Genomic DNA, 25,446 nt, shown 5'->3' on the forward strand with positions numbered 1-25,446 from the left:
GCTGTAGGTCGTATGTATGTGTGTATATTAATTCCGATTGCTTTCACATTCACAATCACGATAAGTTCCCGATTGTGATTCGAGTTAGCCAACAGTTTGTATTCAAATAAATTTGAATCTCATCAGTTTGTAAATACAATGTTTTCTTGAATCCTTGGACCTTGGTAGTTAGTTGCATGAAGCGTGAATGATCGATCGTCAGTGGCGGAGCCATGATTTCTGATCTGTCCGAGATAAAACTTTGAGCTCCTGAATCCTTTAATATTTTCAATTGCTAATACCAAATTAATCCAAAATTTTTCAAAATTTATATATACAAAAATTTGAAAAAATTTCGGGCTACCCGGGCTGTACAAGTGTGGCTAAGCCGACGATCGTTTACATTGGGATGGTGTTTGAGAGTTTTTAGAAAATATTTATAGAAAATATTTTTCGAATTTTTTTAATAAAATTATTAAATTTTGAGAAATTTTATAAAAAAAAAACTTAAAAGTGTTTTTTAGAACATATGTCAAACATAATTTAAATACGAGCTATAGTTTCGTGTGCAATATTACCAAATTTTTACTCAACTTTTATATTTTACAAGTTCTTTTGTTGAACCGCGGGATAATCTAGGGCTCAAAACTCAAATTCAATATGGTGATTTTGATCCATCGTACATGAACACATAAATCTCAATATATATGATCTTGCAATCGTTTTCCAAATGGAAGGATCTGGGTTACATTCATTGTCGAAACTCGAAACATGGATTGCAAACTATGGAAAAAATAATTAAAATAAAACGTATATGATCAAGTTTCATTTGAGTAAGTTAGATCCTATCTATATAAGCACTGCCTTCACATACATCTAACGGTTGATATTTATCAATAAATGTGGGGTCCATTATTTTTTAGTGGACTCCGCATGTATTGATAAATGATTATCCTTGGATCTATCATGGGGTAGTCATGTGCGTACCAACACTAGGGGCTAGGATGGGCTTTAGCCCAACCTAGTTTTGGGCCTAATTGGTATATATGATCATGGATTATAGGAATTATATTTGTTGAGCTTAATTTATATACATAAATGTCTATGAATTCTAAATAATATTTTGTTAGATTTATCATATTTGGTTTATTCTCTCAATATACAATATATGTCTATGAATTCTAAATAATATTTTGTTAGATTTATCATATTTGGTTTATTCTCTCAATATACAATATATGTGTCTATCTTAATTTATATATTTACGAAATCTAGTCCTACACTTTACTATTTTTGTTTATCTAATTATAAGTATATTATATATATTTACATTAATATTCTGAATATACTAAAAATATAATAATATTAAATAATAAACAAATTTTGTGAAATTAAAAAATTATAAAGCTAACTTATTTTATTGAATAATATAAAATATATTTTCTATTATTTATTTATTTTATAGGCATTTATCGAAAATTTCATTATTATATAATATATTTATTATGTATCTTGATATTAAATTCTCGAGAATAATTTTTTCAAATAAAAGTGGTGTTGATTTTCAAAATTTATCTTGTTCATATAATATAAAATATATAACATAAAAATTAGAAAATACATTAAAGAAAAATTAAAATATTAATGTCCAGCCCACCCTGTTTAAAAATCCTGGCTACGCCCCTGGGGTAGTGCCTGTAAAGATAGGTTGAAATGATCTCATTTGAGGGCCATTAGTACGTATGCATTAATTAATGAAATTAAGCTAGATCTAATAATGTCTATATAGCAAGCAACCATGAACGTACGTTTGCAGCAGTGTCTTGTATTTGATCTTTACGACATATATATGAGTTTCTAATTACATATATATATAATTCAAAATCACTACTTACTTTCATAACATATATTTTTCGAGACAGAACCGAGAAATTAAATTACCAACGGACTCTAGCTCATGAAGGACGATTATTACCAGTGTCCTTCGATTCATGTTTTACTAGAATCAGAATGTATGTTTGCCAAGGCCAAAGTGGATTGAAGAACATCTTAGATATGTATTGGATTATGTTTTCGGCATGTAATTTCGAAACGACTGTTTCCAGGAAAGTTGAACAAATTATAAACAGTACTGCCTCTGTGATACTCATGAGCATAACATGCATGCAACACTTTCTATTCACAAGAACTTGCGCAAAAGCTATCTTCAGCATTGTTTGCAATGTGCATGTTTCCTCACATAATTCACATAGATTCAGCAAGCTCGATAATGAAAGAAATACTAACAAATAGAGGCAGAATTAGAAAGGGAAGAAGCTCTCCGACCGTGATCAGGCAATCATTCCTTTTTACTTGGGCAAGAATCTTAACCAGTTGATGCTAACGGTAAGTGATTCTTTATCTTACAAGCAAGCATCTCCAAAGAATTGCGCTTTGACCTCAGCAATTGTATGTACTGGTTGCTGCAAAGGAAGCAAGTTCACAAACTATCTGCAATTTGATTCCACCAAAACTATGAAAAGATTGACCATTTCCTATAAGTAATGTCCAAGAGAACGAAAGAATAATAATGCAACATTCGCCAAGCCAGTACCATAATCTTTGACATTTACCTGGTAATCGATCACAGTTGACATACTACAACAAATATCAGGAGAACAGCTTTCTTCCGGGGGGAAAATCATTGGTTGGAGGATTATCTCCCCAAGTTATTTTGATCTCAATCTCATCATTTCCCAACGCCTGTTGCTCTTCATGTATTGCCCTTGCAGAATTGACAAGATTTATGCCGCAGTCATGCAGTTCAATGATTTCCAGAGTCGATATATCTCCAAGTCCTTCAGGAATTTCTATCAGGCGTCGGCATTCCCGAAGGACAAGGCGATGAAGATTTGGAAAATGGGAGCTTTCAGCATCCCAGTTCACAGGATCTGAATTCTCCATTAACAAAACCTTTAGTTGAGGAAATCCATCTTCAACAGGCTTCCATGCAAATCCATCAAATGCAAAATGCCTGAGTTTGAGAATTTCAAGCTTTGGTAACATACCGAGTGTAGCCATATCAACCCATGGAAAATAGCTGCCACTTAGGGTCAACTTTTTCAGGTTTTCAGGGAATGCTTCCCATTGAGGAAGCCTATGGTTTTTTGGTCCGTAGAGAAAAGAACACTTCAACGTCTCAAGGTTGTTTAGGCAGACAAGATTGCTGAAGCATTCTGAGTGCCACTCTGCTTCAAAGTCACTTTCAGTTCCAAATATTTCCAATTTTCTTAGATGCGTAAGGCGGGCCAAAACTTCTTTAGAGCAACTGAGAGTTCCTATTATTGTAGAGAGAGTTTGTAGGTTTTTCAGATCCAATAGACTGTTATCTTCGGTGTTTCTGCTACAGGGGAGTGGGAAATAGCAACCTCTTCTGAAATGTACATGCCTCAGCTCCGGCATCTTCCATATCTCCCAGGGCAGATATTGGCCTACCCATATGTGATCAATAATCAACGTTTGTAGGTTCTTAAGTTTAGATATCGATCCAGGGAGCTCACAATTCACTGCAAGTGCCAAGTATCTCAAATTAACCAAGTCTACTATCTCAATGGGAAAATGGTTAGACCGCAGAAGCATAATATCCAACACCCTAAGCAATCTGAAATCCATTTGATCCATGAATTCTAATAGAAAGAAGTCCGGCAGAATTTTGTTCTTGTCAAAGCACAAAAAAGAACGAGTGAGTGGCATAGAATCCATTTGATAGGAAAAATGGAGGATACTGCCATGGAGGCTAACACGTCTCTGATAAACCGGTTGCATTGGATAAATTGATGCATACCGCTTTATCACATTTAGGAAATTTTCTTTCTTGGACTCTCTATCACACAAGTCACGCAACAGATCATGAATGTAACAACTTTTGATTGTACCATTTGACCTCCTTTTTCCTACAAGAATTAGATTTCTACTGACCAGATCCTCCAAATATTTCTTAGCGACATCTTCCAAACTTTTGCCAGCTACCGGATGGATAAACCCTTCAGCCACCCACAACCATAACAACCTTGACGCGGGTACGTCATGGTCTCTTGGGAAAGATCCCATATAAAGAAAGCAAGCTTTCAGGAACCCGGGCAAGTAAGTGTAACTTAAAGCAAGTATGTCTAGGTGTCGCTCTTGGTCTTCAGAAACAAGCGCATCAACACTCTCAGCTATCTTCTTCCAAAACTCCAAATTCATTCCCATCTTATTTAAAATCCCTGCAACTACAACAACAGCTAGTGGCAGCCCTTGACATCGTTTTGCAATATGTTTCCCTGTTTCAACTAATTCTGGATGGAAGCTTTCTGTGGCAGACAACTTACTCTTCAAAAGGTCCCAACTTTCAGAAGCTCTGAGGAAGTGCATGCGATGAGCACTATCACGACAAACATTATCTGCCACATCGTACAGACGACTAGTTAACATGATTCGACTACCATTCCCATCATCTGGAAAACACATTTTTAGCTCATTCCAGACTTTGGTGTCCCACATATCATCCAAAACAACAAGATACCTCATACCTTTCAAATTCTTGTATAGTTGTTCGGCTAATTCTTCATTTGTCTTTGAACGTATCTCATCATTTATAGCGGTAAGGCATCCTAAAATGCCCAACAACATTGTTCTCACTTGATATTCGACAGATACTGTAATCCCTTGTGTTATAGAGACCCAAGCACGAACATAAAAGTGATAGACAATATATGGATCATGGTAAATTCTTTTAGCAAGAGTTGTCTTACCAATGCCGCCCATACCGACAATGGGAATGACGCGAAGATGTAATCTCGGTTCCGTCAGTCGAAGAAGTAGCATTTCGATGTCAGTATCTATTCCCACCAATTTTCCCTCCGAATCTGGTGACAAATCCTGCACCGGAGGATTTCTTGCTGCCGGAACTTCTCTGCTGGGTACCTTGCTGTCATAGATATTCAGAACTTTCAACTTAATAGACTTAATATCTTCGATTATCTGTGTAAAGCTTTGATGGGCAAGCAGAGAAATCTGTTTCCAACCCACTGTGAATCGTGATCCACAACGCGCTGAACTGCTGATGTAAACACATGAATCTATGAAATCTGCCGCTTTATGAACCCCACATCTCATCAGCGTCTCCATTTCATTCAACAATTCATGATCATACCCTTTCTCCTCCGAATCACGGAGGAACGACAGCAAAGAACTGGCATCTTCGTGAAGAGATTTGATATGCTCTCTTCTAAGATGCACCAGACTCGGATTCTCCTGTAAAATTTCTTCAAGATTCTGAATCAGTAAAACAAGGGCAGCATATGCCATCTTTTTTCAAGCCGCCATCAAATTTGGAGTTACCATTGCAAGTATTTTTGGAAATGCTTCAGCAGGTCTCGTCTATGCTACCCTTTTTGGTAGTTGACCAAATGGCCAAACGTTCATTATTTTTAGCATTTCATATGATATTATTTTAAATAAAATTATTTTAAATAAAAAAAAATATGAATTCTTGAATCTAATACATGGAGAGTAGCTAGCCGCTTATGTGCCGTCAATATATATATATATATATTAAATATAAAATATATATGTATATATATTAATAATATACAATTATATATATATTTTTCGTATTACATAATTAATACCTTATTTGTAATTTGAGTTTATAATATTTTTGGATTGAAATGATTTTAATTTATTATGATATGTTTAATATGAAAATATATAATTATAATATTTTTTTATTTTTAATTAAATAAAAGTGAATAAATTTTAACTTGTAAGAATATTTTGTTGCTCTATATATTATTAATATAAATTTTAAAAATAAATTTAATGCTATTTTGTTAATTTTTGAACTTTTTAAAATTTTTATTTAATAAATTTTAAATTATATACATTCTTGCGAGTTCAACGGGTCTAATCCCATTGGACTCATCAGACTCGCGGGACAGGTTTCAAATTTAGCCAAATCTGTGCTATTGTCATCCCTACGTTTAATGGAGACTATTTTATTGTGGATGCTACTCGAATGGGTATCTATTGCGTGTGATTTTTTTTTCCTTAAATAGTAATTAAATATTTTGATTTAATGCTTATTGGTCGTCTTTAGTATTTAACCTTGTATGATAGTACTTGCGACTCACATGAGATTTCACATGTCCCAATGTTAATCGGGTCATAGTTTAAATTAGTGATACTTTTGGCTTACGAAACGTATTTTTATCTCAGATATTAGAAAAATTTTTTGTAACGCCCAGAAATTCGGCACGTAAATCCGCATGCATAACTAGGGGATTTAATAATTTTAAAATAAGGTGAAAATGTGTTAAATTAATTTTATATGTTATTATGTGAATTATATGATTTATTAGCATGTTTTAAATATTTGTTCGGCATTTAAATAGGTATGATTTGATTTATGAATTTATCTTAGAAAGTTTATTTTACGATCGCGTAGGCGGGACCGTGGACGGACGAAATATTACTTTTACACCCAAAATATTTTATGATATTTTTAGTAGCCTTAAAATATTATTTTATGGTATAATTTGAAGAAAATTAAGGTATTTAGATATATATTTAATTATGTGCTAGTTTTTACCCAAAATAAGTCATTTTAATGACTTTTAATAACTTTTAAAAATCCCCTATTTTTATATTTCGGGATTTAAGTTAAATATCCGATTTAACTATTTTGTATTTAAGAGTCTAATTTTATTTTATTCAATAATTATTTAATATCTTAACCATGTGTTATTAAAAGATTTAACCTAATCCTACCCCTTTAAAAATAAAAACCCACGCCAAAACTCACCTAGCCGCCTCCACATTCTTCCTTCTCATCTCCCACGTTTTTACAGCAGAATCACTAGCCTCCATATCCAATTCTTCAAGGTTTTTAAATTAGTTTGAAGATCCGTTCGTCCCGGCGAGCCCGATACGTGTCGATATCAACGTTTTGTTCAAATCTTCAACAAGGCACGTTTCGAATCCCTTATTGCCCACCGTTTAAATCATAGTACACTGATTTTTACATGAGTGATCCATTAATGCATGCGTTTTTCAGTTTCGAAGGATATTTTTATTGTTCATGCATGTTTCACGTTCCTTAGCAAGATGACTCAAGTTTGATGATATTTCTGTTCTTGGCTTGATCGAGTCTGCTGCCAATTGGTTCTTGAGTCTAGGAGGGTTCCTTAGGGTCAGTTTAGGAGGGTGGTCGGGTCTTGAACCAAGCTGGAACAAGGCTGGACGTGGGTTATGTCTCAGGAGCAACCTGCGCCGATCGGTTGGAGGAGAAGGGGTCGGGCTCTTCATGCTGAGTTTTGGCTCGAGCCAGGCCTAGTACTAAGGTTGTGTCTGGGTTCGGGGTCCTAACTAGAGTCCGTAGGGTCTGTTTTGCGGGGTGGTTCGCTCATGGATAAGGCTCGAACCCAAGCTAGGCGCGTCCTTTCTTCGGATCGGCAGATTTCCCGCAGCGGCTTCGTTGTGGGTTGGAGCTTCGGTTGATTCAGGCAGGGTCTTGGCGTGAGCCAAGCCTGGTCCTAAAGTTGCGCCTGGACCATGAGGTGGTCCCGGTGTTGGAGCTCCGGCCGGTGGTGGCCGGAGCCGGTCAGAAAACCCTTGGCTTGGGGGCTGCGCAGGCTGCGCCGCAAGTATGGATGAGAGGGGGTCGGCTGCTCCATGCAAGGCATGGGGATGGTCCAGGGCTGGTCTGTTGGAACCGGCAGGACCCTGGGGTGGTCCTGCCGGCGGCGCTCCGGCCAGGGGTGGCCGGAGCAGGGAAATAACAAGGAGGTAAAGGGCTGTTGTCGTGAGGGTTGGGTGAGGGAGAATGGGGAGATGTCGTACAGTGTGGGTTTTGGGTTTAGGCGGGTCGGGCCCGGGTTTTGGGTCCGGGTCGGGTCTAAAATGATGGGTCAAATAATTTTAGTCCGGGTCTAGATTTTTATTATTTGGGCTCGGGTGTTTTTATTTTAATTAAATGAGAGATTAATTAACAATTAATGGGTTTGGACTTGATTAATTAATTAATTGGACTAGTTTAATGGGATTAAATAATTATGAAAGCGAGCCCACTAATTTGTCATGGACCGTGTGATCCATGAGAATTATTGGGTCAAGTGGAGTCGGGTTAAATAATTTTATCGGTCTAATTTATAATTAATGGGTAAACAATGTTTTTTTTAATTAAATTTAAGTTAATTAGTTAATGGGCTTAAATTATATTTTAAGTGAGCCCACAAGTTTCTCTTGGGCTTGAGGGCCCAAGAAGCTTAATGGGCCAAGTCAGGTTGGGCTTTTGGATTTTTGAGTTTAAGTCTAGCGGTCAGCAGCTCGAACAAGTCCTTGGAAAAAAAAAATAAATGTCCGTAAATATATATTTAATTCATGCATGCATTTTTATTAGATATATAAGTATTATTTTTAAGAAAATAAATTAAATATATATTTACGGGCGAATTTCATGAAAATAAAGAAATATATGAGAATTTTTTTATGTTCATGCATCATTAAGAATTTTTATGATAAGTTTAATTGCATGTTAAGAAAAATATATTTTTATGGAAGTTGAAGTGAAGGTGGAAAGTGATGTGGTTGGAGGCTGGGATACCTGGGCCCGGTGACCTTCCTAATGATGTATAAGTATGATGAGCCTATGGATCCAGCTGAGAGGGCTGGTGAAGTGGCAGCACAGAGGTGGAAACCCCACCGCCGCGTACGTTGGTTTATAGATTGATCAATCGATTAATATGATGCCACCGACATGGATACGACCTGTTGAGAACTAAGAAAATATGATAAGTTAATTCATGATATTTATGATGATACATGTTATAACATGATGATTAAATAGTATGATTTTATTTCATGTTTATATTCATAATATTTTAAGAGCATGCACGTATAATTATTATTCACGTATTTTATATGATGTGTGCTTGTGTGTGGTTTTATTTTGTTATATAAGGATAGAACGTGCTGAGCCTCTAGGCTCACTAGATTTAAATGGTGCAGGTGAGCAGATTATTAATGAAGTTAATGTGTTCCCGACTGGCGGCGAGGGCGTATGAGTATCCAGGCGGCTAGTACCCGTGACCATCGCTCAATTATGAATTTTATGTTGAAACTAGAACATTTATTTCCGTATATGTTTTACTATTAGATTTTTAGTATTTATTTTATAAGTTTGCATGGATTTTTGTCAAGGAAATATTATTTAGTAATTTTATTATGACAATCTTATGGATTATTATTTAGTAATTAATGTTAGATATTTATTTGCATGCATGTACTTTCGTTATTATTTATGTTTAATGTGTAAATTTATATTAAATTAAGTAAAGTTATTTTTAAGTATTATATATATATGTATGGGCATATATATATATATATATATTTATATTCATTATTTTATTATCAGAGAGTTTTAAAAAAAAAAAAAAAAATTTTAGAAGTTCTAGGATGTTTCATTTGGTATCAAAGCCTTGGTCCTTGGAGGGTTACTAGCCTGCTACACGGAGCTCAGAAGCCGCACTGCCAGTCTGTAAGTTTTAAGTGTTTTAAATTATGATTTATGCATGGGACACAGGAGTTATGTTTTTATTTATTTATGAAAATGAGAATTTAAAGTTACGACAGTCTTAAAGTCAAAAATATTAGTTATGCATGGCGATTTACGTAAAGAAATATGTGGTGGTACAGAATGCCTCCGAGACCAGTGAACAGACGTGGGGGACCTCCACCTCCACAGAATCCTCCTCAGCATTGGAGCAGGCCAATGCGAATATGATGGCTGGGATTACTGCTCTGTTGGAGCAGCAGACGGCACGTCCGAGGCTTTCACACGATGAGGATGTGGCTGAGCGGTTCCAGAAGAAGGGACCCAAGGAGTTTACAGGCACCACTGATCCGCTCATTGCCGAGGGATGGATCCGATCACTAGAGTCTATCTTTGACTACATGGGGATTACAGATGTGGACAGAGTCAAGTGTGCAATTTATATGATGAGAGGGGATGCAGCCTCGTGGTGGGAAGGCGCTGTTAGGGGCGTGAACCTACCTACTTTGACTTGGATAGAGTTCAGACGTATATTCTTTGCCAAGTATTTCACTGAGGATGTGCGCAGCCGCATGATCCGGGAGTTTATGAGTCTCCGTCAGGGGGACAAGTCTGTGGTGGAGTACATTACACAGTTCGAGAGGGGGTGTCGCTTCGTACCCCTTATTGCTGACAGTGCACCGGTGAAATTGAGACAGTTTGTTGATGGGCTTAGGGCGGACATCAAGCATGATGTACGCATGTTGGACGTCACCACTTATGAGGCAGTGGTGAGTAGGGCACTACGATCCGAGGAGGGTAGGAAGGATATCTTGAGGGAGCAACAGAGGAAGAGGCAGCTACAAACATCGTACCATGAGTCGTATCCACAGCAGGATGCAAAGAAGCAGTCTACTGGGCCGTCGAAAGGCCCAAATCCACTGAGACAGCAAGGAGCTATCGTCCCTCGTGCAGAAGCACTACCTCTCTGCCAGAAATGCCAGAAGCCCCATCCAGGACCGTGTATGAAGGGATCAGGCATGTGCTACCATTGCAAGGAACCGGGACACATTATGCTGCATTGTCCCAAGAAGAATGCTGCTGGACGAGTCTTTGTGATGCAGGCAGAGGAAGCAGCACCAGATACTTTGCGCATCACGGGTAATGTTATTTAAATGCATTAAATTTGTCGTATTTGGATTGCTCGATTTGGAACTACACGAGGAAACTTGTTCTTGCTTAGAGTTCGTTTCAATTTCGAGGACGAAATTCCATTTAAGGGGGAGAGAATTGTAACGCCCAGAAATTCGGCACGTAAATCCGCATGCATAACTAGGGGATTTAATAATTTTAAAATAAGGTGAAAATGTGTTAAATTAATTTTATATGTTATTATGTGAATTATATGATTTATTAGCATGTTTTAAATATTTGTTCGGCATTTAAATAGGTATGATTTGATTTATGAATTTATCTTAGAAAGTTTATTTTACGATCGCGTAGGCGGGACCGTGGACGGACGAAATATTACTTTTACACCCAAAATATTTTATGATATTTTTAGTAGCCTTAAAATATTATTTTATGGTATAATTTGAAGAAAATTAAGGTATTTAGATATATATTTAATTATGTGCTAGTTTTTACCCAAAATAAGTCATTTTAATGACTTTTAATAACTTTTAAAAATCCCCTATTTTTATATTTCGGGATTTAAGTTAAATATCCGATTTAACTATTTTGTATTTAAGAGTCTAATTTTATTTTATTCAATAATTACTTAATATCTTAACCATGTGTTATTAAAAGATTTAACCTAATCCTACCCCTTTAAAAATAAAAACCCACGCCAAAACTCACCTAGCCGCCTCCACATTCTTCCTTCTCATCTCCCACGTTTTTACAGCAGAATCACTAGCCTCCATATCCAATTCTTCAAGGTTTTTAAATTAGTTTGAAGATCCGTTCGTCCCGGCGAGCCCGATACGTGTCGATATCAACGTTTTGTTCAAATCTTCAACAAGGCACGTTTCGAATCCCTTATTGCCCACCGTTTAAATCATAGTACACTGATTTTTACATGAGTGATCCATTAATGCATGCGTTTTTCAGTTTCGAAGGATATTTTTATTGTTCATGCATGTTTCACGTTCCTTAGCAAGATGACTCAAGTTTGATGATATTTCTGTTCTTGGCTTGATCGAGTCTGCTGCCAATTGGTTCTTGAGTCTAGGAGGGTTCCTTAGGGTCAGTTTAGGAGGGTGGTCGGGTCTTGAACCAAGCTGGAACAAGGCTGGACGTGGGTTGTGTCTCAGGAGCAACCTGCGCCGATCGGTTGGAGGAGAAGGGGTCGGGCTCTTCATGCTGAGTTTTGGCTCGAGCCAGGCCTAGTACTAAGGTTGTGTCTGGGTTCGGGGTCCTAACTAGAGTCCGTAGGGTCTGTTTTGCGGGGTGGTTCGCTCATGGATAAGGCTCGAACCCAAGCTAGGCGCGTCCTTTCTTCGGATCGGCAGATTTCCCGCAGCGGCTTCGTTGTGGGTTGGAGCTTCGGTTGATTCAGGCAGGGTCTTGGCGTGAGCCAAGCCTGGTCCTAAAGTTGCGCCTGGACCATGAGGTGGTCCCGGTGTTGGAGCTCCGGCCGGTGGTGGCCGGAGCCGGTCAGAAAACCCTTGGCTTGGGGGCTGCGCAGGCTGCGCCGCAAGTATGGATGAGAGGGGGTCGGCTGCTCCATGCAAGGCATGGGGATGGTCCAGGGCTGGTCTGTTGGAACCGGCAGGACCCTGGGGTGGTCCTGCCGGCGGCGCTCCGGCCAGGGGTGGCCGGAGCAGGGAAATAACAAGGAGGTAAAGGGCTGTTGTCGTGAGGGTTGGGTGAGGGAGAATGGGGAGATGTCGTACAGTGTGGGTTTTGGGTTTAGGCGGGTCGGGCCCGGGTTTTGGGTCCGGGTCGGGTCTAAAATGATGGGTCAAATAATTTTAGTCCGGGTCTAGATTTTTATTATTTGGGCTCGGGTGTTTTTATTTTAATTAAATGAGAGATTAATTAACAATTAATGGGTTTGGACTTGATTAATTAATTAATTGGACTAGTTTAATGGGATTAAATAATTATGAAAGCGAGCCCACTAATTTGTCATGGACCGTGTGATCCATGAGAATTATTGGGTCAAGTGGAGTCGGGTTAAATAATTTTATCGGTCTAATTTATAATTAATGGGTAAACAATGTTTTTTTTAATTAAATTTAAGTTAATTAGTTAATGGGCTTAAATTATATTTTAAGTGAGCCCACAAGTTTCTCTTGGGCTTGAGGGCCCAAGAAGCTTAATGGGCCAAGTCAGGTTGGGCTTTTGGATTTTTGAGTTTAAGTCTAGCGGTCAGCAGCTCGAACAAGTCCTTGGAAAAAAAAAATAAATGTCCGTAAATATATATTTAATTCATGCATGCATTTTTATTAGATATATAAGTATTATTTTTAAGAAAATAAATTAAATATATATTTACGGGCGAATTTCATGAAAATAAAGAAATATATGAGAATTTTTTTATGTTCATGCATCATTAAGAATTTTTATGATAAGTTTAATTGCATGTTAAGAAAAATATATTTTTATGGAAGTTGAAGTGAAGGTGGAAAGTGATGTGGTTGGAGGCCGGGATACCTGGGCCCGGTGACCTTCCTAATGATGTATAAGTATGATGAGCCTATGGATCCAGCTGAGAGGGCTGGTGAAGTGGCAGCACAGAGGTGGAAACCCCACCGCCGCGTACGTTGGTTTATAGATTGATCAATCGATTAATATGATGCCACCGACATGGATACGACCTGTTGAGAACTAAGAAAATATGATAAGTTAATTCATGATATTTATGATGATACATGTTATAACATGATGATTAAATAGTATGATTTTATTTCATGTTTATATTCATAATATTTTAAGAGCATGCACGTATAATTATTATTCACGTATTTTATATGATGTGTGCTTGTGTGTGGTTTTATTTTGTTATATAAGGATAGAACGTGCTGAGCCTCTAGGCTCACTAGATTTAAATGGTGCAGGTGAGCAGATTATTAATGAAGTTAATGTGTTCCCGACTGGCGGCGAGGGCGTATGAGTATCCAGGCGGCTAGTACCCGTGACCATCGCTCAATTATGAATTTTATGTTGAAACTAGAACATTTATTTCCGCATATGTTTTACTATTAGATTTTTAGTATTTATTTTATAAGTTTGCATGGATTTTTGTCAAGGAAATATTATTTAGTAATTTTATTATGACAATCTTATGGATTATTATTTAGTAATTAATGTTAGGTATTTATTTGCATGCATGTACTTTCGTTATTATTTATGTTTAATGTGTAAATTTATATTAAATTAAGTAAAGTTATTTTTAAGTATTATATATATATGTATGAGCATATATATATATATATATTTATATTCATTATTTTATTATCAGAGAGTTTTAAAAAAAAAAAAAAATTTTTTAGAAGTTTTAGGATGTTTCATTTTATGTCATCTCTCGGATAATAATTTAAAAATATATGGATATTTAATAATAGATAGATGTGAAACTTACTGAAAAATCAGTGAACTTCACATAATTGTCGTGTTTACTCTTCTGAGACAAGTTAGATCATTTACCAAGTAACCTGCAATTTTTTTTTTTAATAAATAGAATAGAATAGATAAAATATATTTTTTAAAAATCACATCAAAATTTAAATTTAAATTATTATTATTATAATTAGCTTGCTGGTATATAAAAATATTATTTTCAACATGCCCAATATGTCAACCATGTTTTCAAAATTAGACCGGATTGGACGGTTCGACGGTTTCGAATGAAAACTGATCACTGGTTCGATCTAAAATACACTCAAAAATCGTTTTAACGATTGAAATGATCAAAATCGATCAAAAACCGGTCAAGAATTGGCCAAAAACCGGTTCAACCGGTTTTACGTTTTTTAATTTTTTTTGAAAAATTAGTTTTTTAATTTTAAAATCTTAATTTAATATTTTATTATATATATATATATGATTATTTGGAATTTGTATTTCATTAAAAATATTATTTTAGTAATATTAGATTTTTTAAATTAATTAATTTATTTATTTTTAAAAATTATATAACTATAATTAATATTTTAAATATATTTATATGATTATTTAGTTTTTAAACTATGATAGATATATATTTTTTCTATTTATATACATCTTTTAGGTTTTTAAAAATTTTAAAAATATTATTAATTATATTATAATTTATATTACATAAATGATTTTCCGGTCCGATCGTCCGATTAATACGATCTGACATGTGAGATCTTTTTTTTTTTTTTAAAGGTAAATCGATTGGATCACGGATCATTTACACTATTTGTAAATTTTAAAAAATTAATAATAATTAAATATTTATTCATATTTTAGCAGAGCTCGGCCCGGGCCCGGTTGCGCGGACGATATAGAACAACGACTTTGAAATTACATCAGCCAAATCATCAGGTTGTCTCGTGTCACCGCTTTTCCTGCACGTTGGCACCCCAAAGAGTACGCGCACAAACTCGAAGCCAAACCCTCTTTCTTTACTGGTATTAGCGATGGATCCTGTAGTTCAATTTTGAATTGTTTCTGTATGAAGTTGAGGCGCTGTAGATTTTGATTCCACTTTCTGTTTTTAATCGATTGTTTGCGTTTCTATCCGATTAACGAGTCTTTTTTTACGAGGGACTCGAAAAATTCGGATCTTTTACCCGCCATTGCCTGGTTCCTTCTCTATTCGCTACGAGATTGGGATTACGATTCAAAAAAAAAAAAAAGTTTTCATGTATGTGTACTTGTGATGGGAGTTTGTTGAGTCTCTTTATTCTGCCCAGCGATTCATTTGGGCCATGATTTAATCGTAACTTTGAAGAATGGGAACGATGAGAAATACAATTAACAGTCATTCGTTACAGACTCAATTTGATCAGAAAACTTTTACAATGCGCTTTCAGAATTTGGTCAGCAATTTGTTTTTGTTTTCAACTCTTCTTCTTTGTTATTATGATGCCATGGTAGTTTATTATCATCAACTCCTTTAAAAGTTAATGGATGTATGCAACTAGTAATACGTTAGAAAAAACCTTTTCTTTTCTCCATATTTGGCTCGTTACGTGAATTGTTTTTTTAGGCTGATTACAGGGTTCCGAGTCTTTGTGGTTTTTTGTGGTTTTCTTTTCGTACGTTTTCTCGCGCCTATCTTTATGCCAGGACATTTGTTTTAGTTAGCTGTAGATCCTGTTTGAATCTCTTACCCAGTATAATGCAATGTGATAATTTCTTGGTGATCAATACCCATGTTATTGAGCTAAGAACTAAAATCGTCGAATTTTTTCCGTTTTTGATGTAGTTAAATTTGGTTCACTTGTTTTTTACCCACAATTTTTGAACTGTTGAGCAACTTATAGCATGTTCTACAGTAATAAGGTGATTTTATTTGTTTATGCATACTTATTTTAAAGTTACTTGGTTGAGTACCCATCACCAAGGAAAAATATCAGCCTTTTGTTTTGACTTCACCTCTTATGGCATTGAAATCGTAATCGACATCGCCTGAAAGATACGTGTGGTACATGGCTTTGATGTAGGAGATTGATCCTTTTTTTCCAAAGCCTGACACCATTTTCAGCTTAGAGAGGCACACCAAATGAATGATTATAGCACGTTGGAACTTATCCTCAAGGATATTCTTCTTGCTATTAATCCCTCAAGAGAGGATTGGTCAGTGAGACTTCATACAATCAAAGAGCTTCAAGCCATTGTTGAATCCATTGAAAATCTAAGAGGTATTTGGTGCTCTGTTTTATGTTACTTCTAACTCATTCATGTTATGTCATGGACATTTTTTTATGTTACATATTTTGTGAAAAATTAATGAGGAAAAGGTAATGCACGAGACCGAAAGGTCTTCCAAGAAAGGGACATTGTGACATAATTTAAGAGGGGGGAACTGCATTATGGCCCATGGCCTCCCACTATCATCTTTGTGTTATCTCCATCTATGACAACCAATGCTTAAGTTGTGCCCTCAGTTATTATTCTAAATTCAGCTCCATGGGCCATAACAATGTGTCAGGAGCCTCTTTGAACTGTTGGTGTGACTATTATGTCTCAGATCTTATTGCTATAGTAGATTGGCAAGTGAAATAAATTTTCCGTGGAGAAACATCCTTCACTCCTGAAAATGTCTGTATGATGCCAACTCATTCTTGACCTAAATGAAACTCTTCTGAGATAGCTTCGACTCAACATGCATTTGACCACTTTGATACTCCAGTATACCAAAAAATAGTATTTTGAATAGGTGATGCCATGATGCATATGTGAGTCGAGTCTATTCCAAGATTTTTTGCACTTGCATATTTAATCTTAAAGAACACGTGTAGATTGCAAAAATGACTTTAGGTGATTACCATACAATGAAGTCTGTGGAACATTCTGAAAAGCCCATCCAATCAGTTTTCCAAAATTTTCGAAGTTCATTTGAAACTCTCTAATATCGTGTTCTAGAAAGTATCACGTGATGGTGGAAGTTTGATTCATTTTACTTGCGTTTTTTTGCTTAATCTAGGAGATTATGACAAGATATCTCACTAACCTTTTGGTTGTCTTCAAATTTCTAATCAAAGAAATGTCGGTTTAAATTGGTTCCATTGGTTGTTCAATCTAAGAATGCCACTAGGAACATTGTGGGCAAGAGCTTAATTCCTGTGTTTAGCATTATAGCTTTCTGCCTTAAAGTTTTTCGTTCAGGGCATTATAGTCTCAATTATTTGTTATAGTAGCTTATTCTTTCTTACTTTTTTTTATTGAATGCACTTCATGAAGAATAATTTCTATAAGGGTTATTTTTCTTTCTGCTGACAACATGTTTTGATATTGAATAAACAGGTGCTACTGTGGAACCATTTGGATCTTTTACATCTAATTTGTTTACTAGGTGGGGAGATTTGGATATATCCATAGAGTTGGACAATTGTTCACATATCGTGTCTCTCAAGAAAAAGCACAAGCTAAATTTACTGAGAGAGGTAATGAGAGCATTGAGACAGAAATGTAAGCCACTGCTGGTAAACGCTAGCATTCAGTATTCTCAAAGTTTACTGTTTTTATTTATTTATTTTATAATAATTATTATAATAATAATTATTATTATTATTTATTTCTTTTGGGATGTATTATCTGTGTATGGATCACTTAAGTAGCAATTTTGTTGTGTTTCTTAGTTCTGTAATTATCTTCCAGCTGCTTGCTCTACTTATTTGTTTCTTTCATCTTTGCTCCTTACAAAAATGAGGCAGCTGGTTAGGCTTACTTTTCTTCTTTGTTTTGGTATTAGTTTCTTTCATGACTTGGAAATTAAGTAGAACTTCCTAGAGCTCTGAGGTGCTATCAGTTTTATTACGCAGAATGATGTCAAGATAGTGGTAACTGCATCCTTATCTCTAAAGTCTAATCCATCAATTTAATGTCATTTCAGATGGATGGGGTAGGATTCAGTTCATCTCCAACGCAAGGGTACCCATTCTAAAGCTCGTGAGTGGCCATGGCATCTCATGCGACATCTCAATTAGCAATTTATGTGGTCAAATGAAGTCCAAATTATTGTTTTGGATCAATGAGATTGATGGACGCTTTCGTGATTTGGTTTTACTGGCAAGTTTTCTACCGTTGTGATGAATGTGACCATATTCGTGTTTAGAATTTAAACGTTTTTTTTTTTTTTTGCAGGTTAAGGAATGGGCCAAAGCTCACAATATCAATGACCCAAAATCTGGAACTTTGAACTCATACTCTCTCAGTCTGCTTGTGGTTTATCATCTGCAGGTTTTCCCAATTTTCTTTTTTCATCAGGGATCATGAAAAGGAATTTCTTCGAGGGGTTTTGGGGCGATCCTAATGCAATTTATCGCAATCTGAGAGGCTGATAACATCACCTTACCATGTGAGTGAAAAAAAAAAAAGAAAGAAAGAAAGAAAAGAAAAAGGCGGGAAACAGGGAAGAAAGAAAAAACAAATGGGAAAACGTGAAACTACTGATTCAAATTATAAAATGATTAACCTACAAAAAGATGCGATAAAGTGAAACATAAAAACTTGAATAACTTGAAAGGCTGGAATTTTTAAAGAAACTTATTGGGTATTGCATACTCACTCAAATGTTAAATGCAAAGTCATATGCCTTCAAAAGTACGCAAGCACACAAAGGCGTGCTAAATGCTAATGGGATTCTCCTTTTAATGGTTACATTATGTTAGGGCCTCACCCAACTATTAAGGTAAAAAAACTTATATGTATTTGGAAGATGTTCAATTACTTGTTTTACTGTCTATAATCATTGTTTTCTTATTTGGATCATACTCATATTATCTTGCAGACTTTGGAACCTGCAATATTACCTCCTCTTCGAGAAATATATCCAGGAAATATGATCAACGACCTTACAGGTATCCATTGAGTTTCTGTTATCATTTTCTCAGAATCATGCGTATATCCATACTTCCCAATTGATATCACCCATGCATGCAGTTGGGTAGCGTTTGAGTTAATTATTGTAGTAAAATAACAGGTTGATCTGATATGATCTCGATTCATGTTTTCATGTTTCTTCTGAAGGTGAGAGGGCTGCTGCTGTAAAACATATTGAAGATATTTGTGCTGTAAACATAAACAGGATCAAGTCCGATGGGTCGAGATTGAACAATCAGAGTTCTTTGGCTGAACTCTTCATTTCTTTCCTTGCAAAGGTGCTTTTGCTACCCAAAACTAGCAAAGCAACATCATCGCTCCTATTCGAAACTTCAGATTCATGTTTCAAAAAATTGTCACGAATAGAAAGAAAGATGCTTAAAACGGGATAGAGAACATAATAGAGCACAGCTCTTTCAATGAGATTGACATTAAGATTCATTTTTCAAAAAATTGTCACGAATAGAAATAAAGATGCTTAAAATAGGATAAAGAACATAATAGACCACAGCTTTTCCAATGACATTGACATAGATTTTACCTCATTGCTCTTTCAGTTTGCTGACATTTGCTCAAGGGCTTCTGAGCAAGGTATTAGCCCATTTTCTGGACGACGGGAGGATATTTACAGCAACATGAGATGGTTTCCAAATACCTGTAAACTATTTGTAATCTCTCTCCCCATCGCTCTGTTAAATGTTTTGTGAGTGACACTTGTAGAATTTTTCACTTTTTGACCCTTTGAGCAGTCAGCAATTCTTCTTGGTAATGATGGATAGGTTGAGGACCCCTTTGAGCAGCCATCAAATACTGCTAGGACAGTTGGTTGTGACCAGATGGAAATGATTGTCGAAGCAATCCAGGCAACTCAGAGCGTTATCACGTCGCCTCGTCAAAAAAATCAGCCGTCTGTTGTTTCAGTTCTGGTTAGGTCGCATATATCACATTTAGTAGCTAGAAAACCCATTGCAAATTCAGTAACCATGCAATCTGTGGCAAGAAAACCTGCTACATATCACAGCAGAAATGGCCGTGGTACTCATTTACAAGCTCAGAGGAAACAAATGCCGTCACAGGTAGGAAAGCAGTTTCAGAATCTGACGATTGATGGGCAACAAAATGGGTCAAGTAATGGGCCTACCCAGGCATCTTCAAGTGGAAGGCAGCAAAATTGGAGGCCAAGATCCCAGGAGTATAACTGGTCAACTTCATTTTGATGGTTAGGAACTTGAATATTTTGCAGGTGGCTTGCAGAAAAATATTACCTTATGTAAACAATCTAGTGGCAAATTAACCCCATCGTGTGTTAGTTTACATCCAAAAGTAGCTCCAATGTGTGTGCTCTCAATGTAAATATTCTATCAATGAGTGTACCTTCGTGAGTGAATGGTGATCGTATTTGATAAACAAGACTATTTGATGGATGTTGCGATCTTAATTCATCGTTTTAATGAACACTGGTTTATGTAGTTTTCTTATCCCTTTTGACATGTGGTTATAGTTATTTTTATCCCCTTGTGAGTTACGAGTGTGTTTGGTTGGACCGATGGGTTAAGAATCTGGTGATTGATTGTTCGAGTGATAAAATTTGTGAGAGGATTGTCAAGTAAAAGTGCGTGTTAATTGAAATTGTTTAATATATAGGATTGAATTGGGAAGTTTATCTGTTTCTGTGTCTCAGATGAAACTAAGTATTTTTCAGGGAGTGGGCTAACTTTATAAGTTATACACATAAGATGATTTTCTTTACCTTAATCTTTAGGTGAAGGGATGCAATCTCTATCCACACATACGTATATGAATGCAATATATTATGAATCGGGTATATCTCAAGACTATCGGAGGCGTTTGTCACAAGTCAAGATCCTATAGCTAGCATGAGGTCCCTCGGATGTATCCCTCAACGATACATGCCAGCCAAGGGCGGTACCGATCTCTTGAAGTTCATCCATTATGGAAAGCGAATCACGAATGTACACATGTCCACCAGGCCTCAACATTCGATCCATTTCAAGCATGATGGTAGAGATGTTGCATCTGAGATAGAGAAATCAACAAATGTCCCAGTTTCAGTAAAATCAACATGGAAATAAATGCAGTTTACGATTTATCGAAATAAAACTTGCCTTTTCCTTTCTACAGAGAAAAGTCCCGCTGCATGAATTAAGTCATAGGTTCTTGGGTATGTGTCAAATGGCTCACACCTGAAATGTTGCAGGCATTTTCATTATGCAATGACTGGTGGTCTTTGTGACTAACGTACATAGGGGACAAAGAAAGGAGGAAGACTATAAACAAACATTTACCAGTCGTGCATGACGCCGATGAGACCACGGTCATATATGACAGGCAACGTATTGGGTTCACTTGTAGGAACAACATTGAGCACCCAACAATCCAAATTGTTTTCAATCAGAGCTGCTGCAAAACTGCCAGCCAAGAACCCAAGCATCAATTCAAAACCCGAAAAGGACAAAGTGATGACAAGATACATGGTCCTTCACATAATAAATTTGAGGGAGTGTGCTGAACGTGAATGAATAAAATGATGGGAAAGAGTTACCCTCCAAAGCCCGCTCTCATGTCCAACACGTTTCTAAGTTTGAACTTTTTCCAATGTAAAACACGTACATATCCTTCAATTATCTCTTTCCAATATCTTGATTCTGCCCTGTAAAGCTCTTTCCTGGATAAATTAGCATCAAATTGTATGCTCTGAAGCCTATCTGGAGGAGTCTGCAGGCGTTCCGGCCAAGTAGTAATGTTAGAACCATATCCTTCCTTGGGTAGGCGAGCTATGCATGCCTTTAAATTAACATACCTAAAATATTTTGAAATCAAGAGAGTTCTGTTTAACTTAATTATACTCAATGAACACTGCAAATTACATCATCATAAAACAAAAAAACTATAGCCATGATTCTTTTCATTGAACTTTAACTGCACAAGGAAAAATTTTCTAGAATTTTCTTTGTCACTCATAAGTCATGCAGATGCATGTGGAACTTGCTATAAGAAAATAGATCTTTACACGATTATGATCATGGGATTATCAGAAGCAAATCAAGCAATGAAGCATGCTCAGATAGGTCATTATCACCTATTTGCTTAAAAAGGCAGAGGGTGAAGCTCCAGCTTAACCCAATGACAAAAAACATTAAACTAAAACTACTTCCTGCAACTTTCACGGATCTCAAGTGAGGTACATATCATAAAACATAGGTTATCTTATCGAAAATTTAAAATCTAGAAGAAGAACCATGATTATCATGACACAGAACACGAAATCAAATGCAAAGAAATATACCAAACATTGTCTGGGTCATCATTAGGTTCACAGAGTGGTGGTCGCATTCCTTCCTCCCGGCTCAAATAGCAGCTATTATTGAACGGCTTCTGCCATAATGCTATATCACCTTCCCTCTTTACAAGGTTCCAACAAAGACGGCTGGTAAGGTTAATCATATCTGGAAACAATAAATAAAACTGGGTTAACAAAAGACTGCCAGTCGCTAATTATTTTGGAGGCAGGTAGTTATACCTCTTTGATAGAGTTTGGAATTGCTTCTAGAATCACTTTTGAGCTTTTTCTTCACAATGAAATTTTGTGAAGGAAAAGCTCCTAGAATCAATCTCAAGCACTACCTTAGTTCAAATGCAATTCAAATTTTAAGTGTCACTGTTAAACAGTAACGTTGTCAACAAATTCAAATTTTTTTTTGGGTACATAAATGCAGATATCACGTCAAGTTAAAATCTGGGACAAAAACAAGGCCTTTCATGGGATGATTTAGAAACATTTTCTTTTCTTACCACAGAAGTCCAGAACAATTGGGATTTTACTAGAAAAATAGCGTACAAGTAATACAGGCCTGTGGTTAATGCCAAATTTTTAAGCAATTTACCTTTCCATTGTTCTTCAAGGACTGCTTCATTCTTATAAACAGGCTCTGCTGCCCAAACAAAATATCCTCCTGCTCGAAGCATCCTGTTTACCTCAAGCAGCAATATCCCATCTATGAAACAACACACAAACCATAAGCACCAACACTCAGTATAATCATCTATTTAAGATCTTTCAGGAATGACCCTAAAAAAAGAACATATTTTGAATTTGGAACAGAACCTCTAATCACAGAATTCCCCACCTTATACGACCACGGTTAACCATAAACTAGTAGACAAAGCATTTCTATGATTCGATTTTCTAAAGCTAAAAACTGATTCATATATTTTATCTTTACAGTGAACATATTCACTATTTCATTTTCGCGTTTTGTCAACTCGCTAAAAATCACAATGGCGGAAGGAGTATTTAAGAATGATAATCATACCATCTCGGGTCCAGTTGATTCTACACCTGGAACAATGAATCAAGTCAAATGCCTGACTTGGATAAAGTAATCGTCTAGTTGCAAATGCAGCCACCATTGCAGGCACGCCTCGTTCAAGTGCAAATTGAATCTGGTTCTCATCTTTTGGAGCTATAGATAGCGTGATGACGTTCCGTGACATTAGATAAGCGCCATAACTTGCAACATCACAACCGACATCCAAAACAACTCGAGTGTGTCGACCAAATGCGATTTCAGGGAGCACCTATATAATATGAGCACAAAAGAGAGTTTCAAACATTTTTTGATTCTGTCTAGGCCATAGCCTAGTTCTTAAATTTCGACGTTGAAGGCCAGAAAATTTATAACAACTAAACACCTTTTGAATCTGATCCAAATACGGATCAACTCCATGAATGAACAGAGTGCCACCTCCAGGAAACTTGAACTTCTTCTTGTCAACCACAATCGAATTCTGGCCTCCTTTGTCCTGAGCTAAGAGTGCATGAGGAACATTGCTAAACCAAACCTGTATAGAATAATCAGTTGAAGACTTCCATAAACTTTAAATAATTATGATTCTCATTCACACACTGAAAAATCCTAACAGCTCTCAAACTCGTCACATGAATTTCAATCACACGTAAAGTTGTACACTGCATCTATATCGAATTTTGTTTTAGGCTTGATACGTATCAATCTAAGTATCATCTCATAAAAGAGAAAAAAGTGCTAATTTAACCAAACATTCAAGTAGAGTGACTGTTTCATTTTCTGAGAAAGAAAACAAATTTAACAAAAATCCAATCTTAAAGAACGCAGAAGTTAAAACAAAGAGGAAAAAAAAGAAGAAAATAACAATTAAGACAAAATATTTGTTTCTTCTACAAGCAAAGACAAAACATCACCTCATCTCTACTTCTGGGCCAGGGAATCGGAGTTTGGTACCCTTTGGGAGCGGGAATCAAACAATTCGAACCCTCCCCCTTTTCCGGGCAATGCCGCTCAAATTTCTCCTCTCTTCCCGTCGAGCTCAACTTCCCAATTGCTTTCTCATTGTCCAAACAGGGTATGTAATCGCTCATACTCCCCGCACACACCGGAAACTTCTTAATCCGAACCCTAATCTTACCCCCTCGTTCCAAACCAGGAGTCTCATTAACCCTCGTCCAATTCTCCAACACCTCGGGATCATACTCCCCCACCTCAAAATCATCCGTCATCCTACCGTTCTCATCCACCACCCCCATCCTCAGCAACGACGGGGGTGTCGGCGCCTTCAGCTGCGGCAGACGCGGAGGAAGAGGCGGCGGCGAAACAGCACTTTCCTTCATTCCTGACGCATTGGGCGACACAGTCTCATTTAAATTCAATGACGGATCAAATGTCTTGTCGGAATTGGGAGAAACGGCGATCGAAGATGAAGTGGGAGGCATTTCACGGTTCCCCTGTAAGGTGAAGAACGAAAGATGCTGCGAAAAGGATACATCGGAGAAGCGCTTGCCCAAGTAGAAGAAGAAAACGGAGACAAGAAGGAAAGCAGAAATCTTGATCATCGCCGATGATCCTCCGCCGTTATTCATCTTCAAAACTGTAGCGATTCAATAGAAGAAGAAGAAGAAGAAGAAGAAGAAGAAGAAAGTGTAGTGTGGATTGATTGAAGTACAAGTAAGCTCAACGTTGGTTCTCGGGGGTTCTGTTATCGAAGCCCACGTTCTATGATCATCCACTTGCTTCCTTGAATTACTCTACAATTATTTCAAATAATTTTTTTAAAAAAAAAATAATTACAATAGAAAATATACATTAAAAAAAACCAACATTTTCTCGAATGATCATCTCACAATGCGCGTTTAACTATAAATAAAAAATCAGGTCCAATATCATTTCAATTTTTTTTTTCAGTTGAGAGAAAATATTGTTACGATTCTCAAGATCCCGTTATAAATTTGATTGAGACATGAGATGAACTTAATTAACTTTGTGTTAGATTTAGCGTGTGGAAATGGGTTGGCCCGTCATTTTGTTGGAGGGAGAAATTGTCAACTCAACCCACTTATT

The 25,446-nt window shown here is 36.5% G+C and overlaps 3 protein-coding genes across 5 annotated transcripts; 1 reads left to right on the plus strand and 2 right to left on the minus strand.

The window, feature by feature from the left end:
* Nucleotides 1-2,050: 2,050 nt before the first annotated feature.
* Nucleotides 2,051-5,389, minus strand: LOC140880515 (putative late blight resistance protein homolog R1A-3). Of its 2 annotated transcripts, none has more exons than XM_073285033.1 (2): nt 2,592-5,389; nt 2,051-2,441 (listed from the first exon to the last, which is right to left on the minus strand). In XM_073285033.1, exon 1 carries the CDS (start codon nt 5,305-5,307, stop codon nt 2,629-2,631), a length of 2,679 nt encoding a protein of 892 aa, XP_073141134.1. In that variant the 5' UTR covers nt 5,308-5,389; the 3' UTR covers nt 2,051-2,441; nt 2,592-2,628. The 2 variants fall into 2 exon arrangements, with proteins under 2 accessions (XP_073141134.1, XP_073141133.1); XM_073285032.1 differs by having other exon boundaries at nt 2,051-2,469.
* A 9,615-nt stretch (nt 5,390-15,004) lies between these two features.
* On the plus strand, nt 15,005-20,502 carry LOC140879729 (protein HESO1-like). 2 transcript variants are annotated; one of them, XM_073283588.1, is made up of 9 exons: nt 15,005-15,132; nt 16,171-16,368; nt 17,474-17,638; nt 18,063-18,238; nt 18,314-18,409; nt 18,960-19,029; nt 19,199-19,329; nt 19,609-19,719; nt 19,831-20,502. In XM_073283588.1, the coding sequence occupies exons 2-9, from the start codon at nt 16,230-16,232 to the stop codon at nt 20,266-20,268; spliced, it is 1,326 nt and encodes a 441-aa protein (XP_073139689.1). In that variant the 5' UTR covers nt 15,005-15,132; nt 16,171-16,229; the 3' UTR covers nt 20,269-20,502. The 2 variants fall into 2 exon arrangements, with proteins under 2 accessions (XP_073139689.1, XP_073139690.1); XM_073283589.1 differs by lacking the exon at nt 15,005-15,132 and adding an exon at nt 15,148-15,543.
* Nucleotides 20,503-20,774: 272 nt separating this feature from the next.
* LOC140879728 (probable methyltransferase PMT11) lies at nt 20,775-25,093 on the minus strand. Its single transcript, XM_073283587.1, has 9 exons — nt 24,294-25,093; nt 23,765-23,914; nt 23,386-23,650; nt 22,957-23,067; nt 22,359-22,518; nt 21,615-21,872; nt 21,358-21,480; nt 21,178-21,255; nt 20,775-21,088 (listed from the first exon to the last, which is right to left on the minus strand). The coding sequence occupies exons 1-9, from the start codon at nt 24,966-24,968 to the stop codon at nt 20,887-20,889; spliced, it is 2,022 nt and encodes a 673-aa protein (XP_073139688.1). The 5' UTR covers nt 24,969-25,093; the 3' UTR covers nt 20,775-20,886.
* Nucleotides 25,094-25,446: the final 353 nt, after the last annotated feature.

This window comes from Henckelia pumila, chromosome 2 (genome assembly GCF_033568475.1).
Source record: "Henckelia pumila isolate YLH828 chromosome 2, ASM3356847v2, whole genome shotgun sequence".
Classification (NCBI taxonomy): Eukaryota; Viridiplantae; Streptophyta; class Magnoliopsida; order Lamiales; family Gesneriaceae; genus Henckelia; species Henckelia pumila.

Coding starts and splice junctions, on each gene's coding strand:
- LOC140880515 (XM_073285033.1), bottom strand. CDS start 5,307: ATGGCATATGCTGCCCTTGTTTTACTGATTCAGAATCTTGAAGAAATT.
- LOC140879729 (XM_073283588.1), top strand. CDS start 16,230: ATGAATGATTATAGCACGTTGGAACTTATCCTCAAGGATATTCTTCTT. Junction 19,030..19,198: donor TATGATCAACGACCTTACAG/GTATCCATTGAG, acceptor TTTCTTCTGAAG/GTGAGAGGGCTGCTGCTGTA. Junction 19,330..19,608: donor TCATTTCTTTCCTTGCAAAG/GTGCTTTTGCTA, acceptor TTGCTCTTTCAG/TTTGCTGACATTTGCTCAAG.
- LOC140879728 (XM_073283587.1), bottom strand. CDS start 24,968: ATGAATAACGGCGGAGGATCATCGGCGATGATCAAGATTTCTGCTTTC. Junction 21,873..22,358: donor GATGACCCAGACAATGTTTG/GTATATTTCTTT, acceptor AAAATATTTTAG/GTATGTTAATTTAAAGGCAT. Junction 21,089..21,177: donor TTCTCTGTAGAAAGGAAAAG/GCAAGTTTTATT, acceptor TCTCTATCTCAG/ATGCAACATCTCTACCATCA.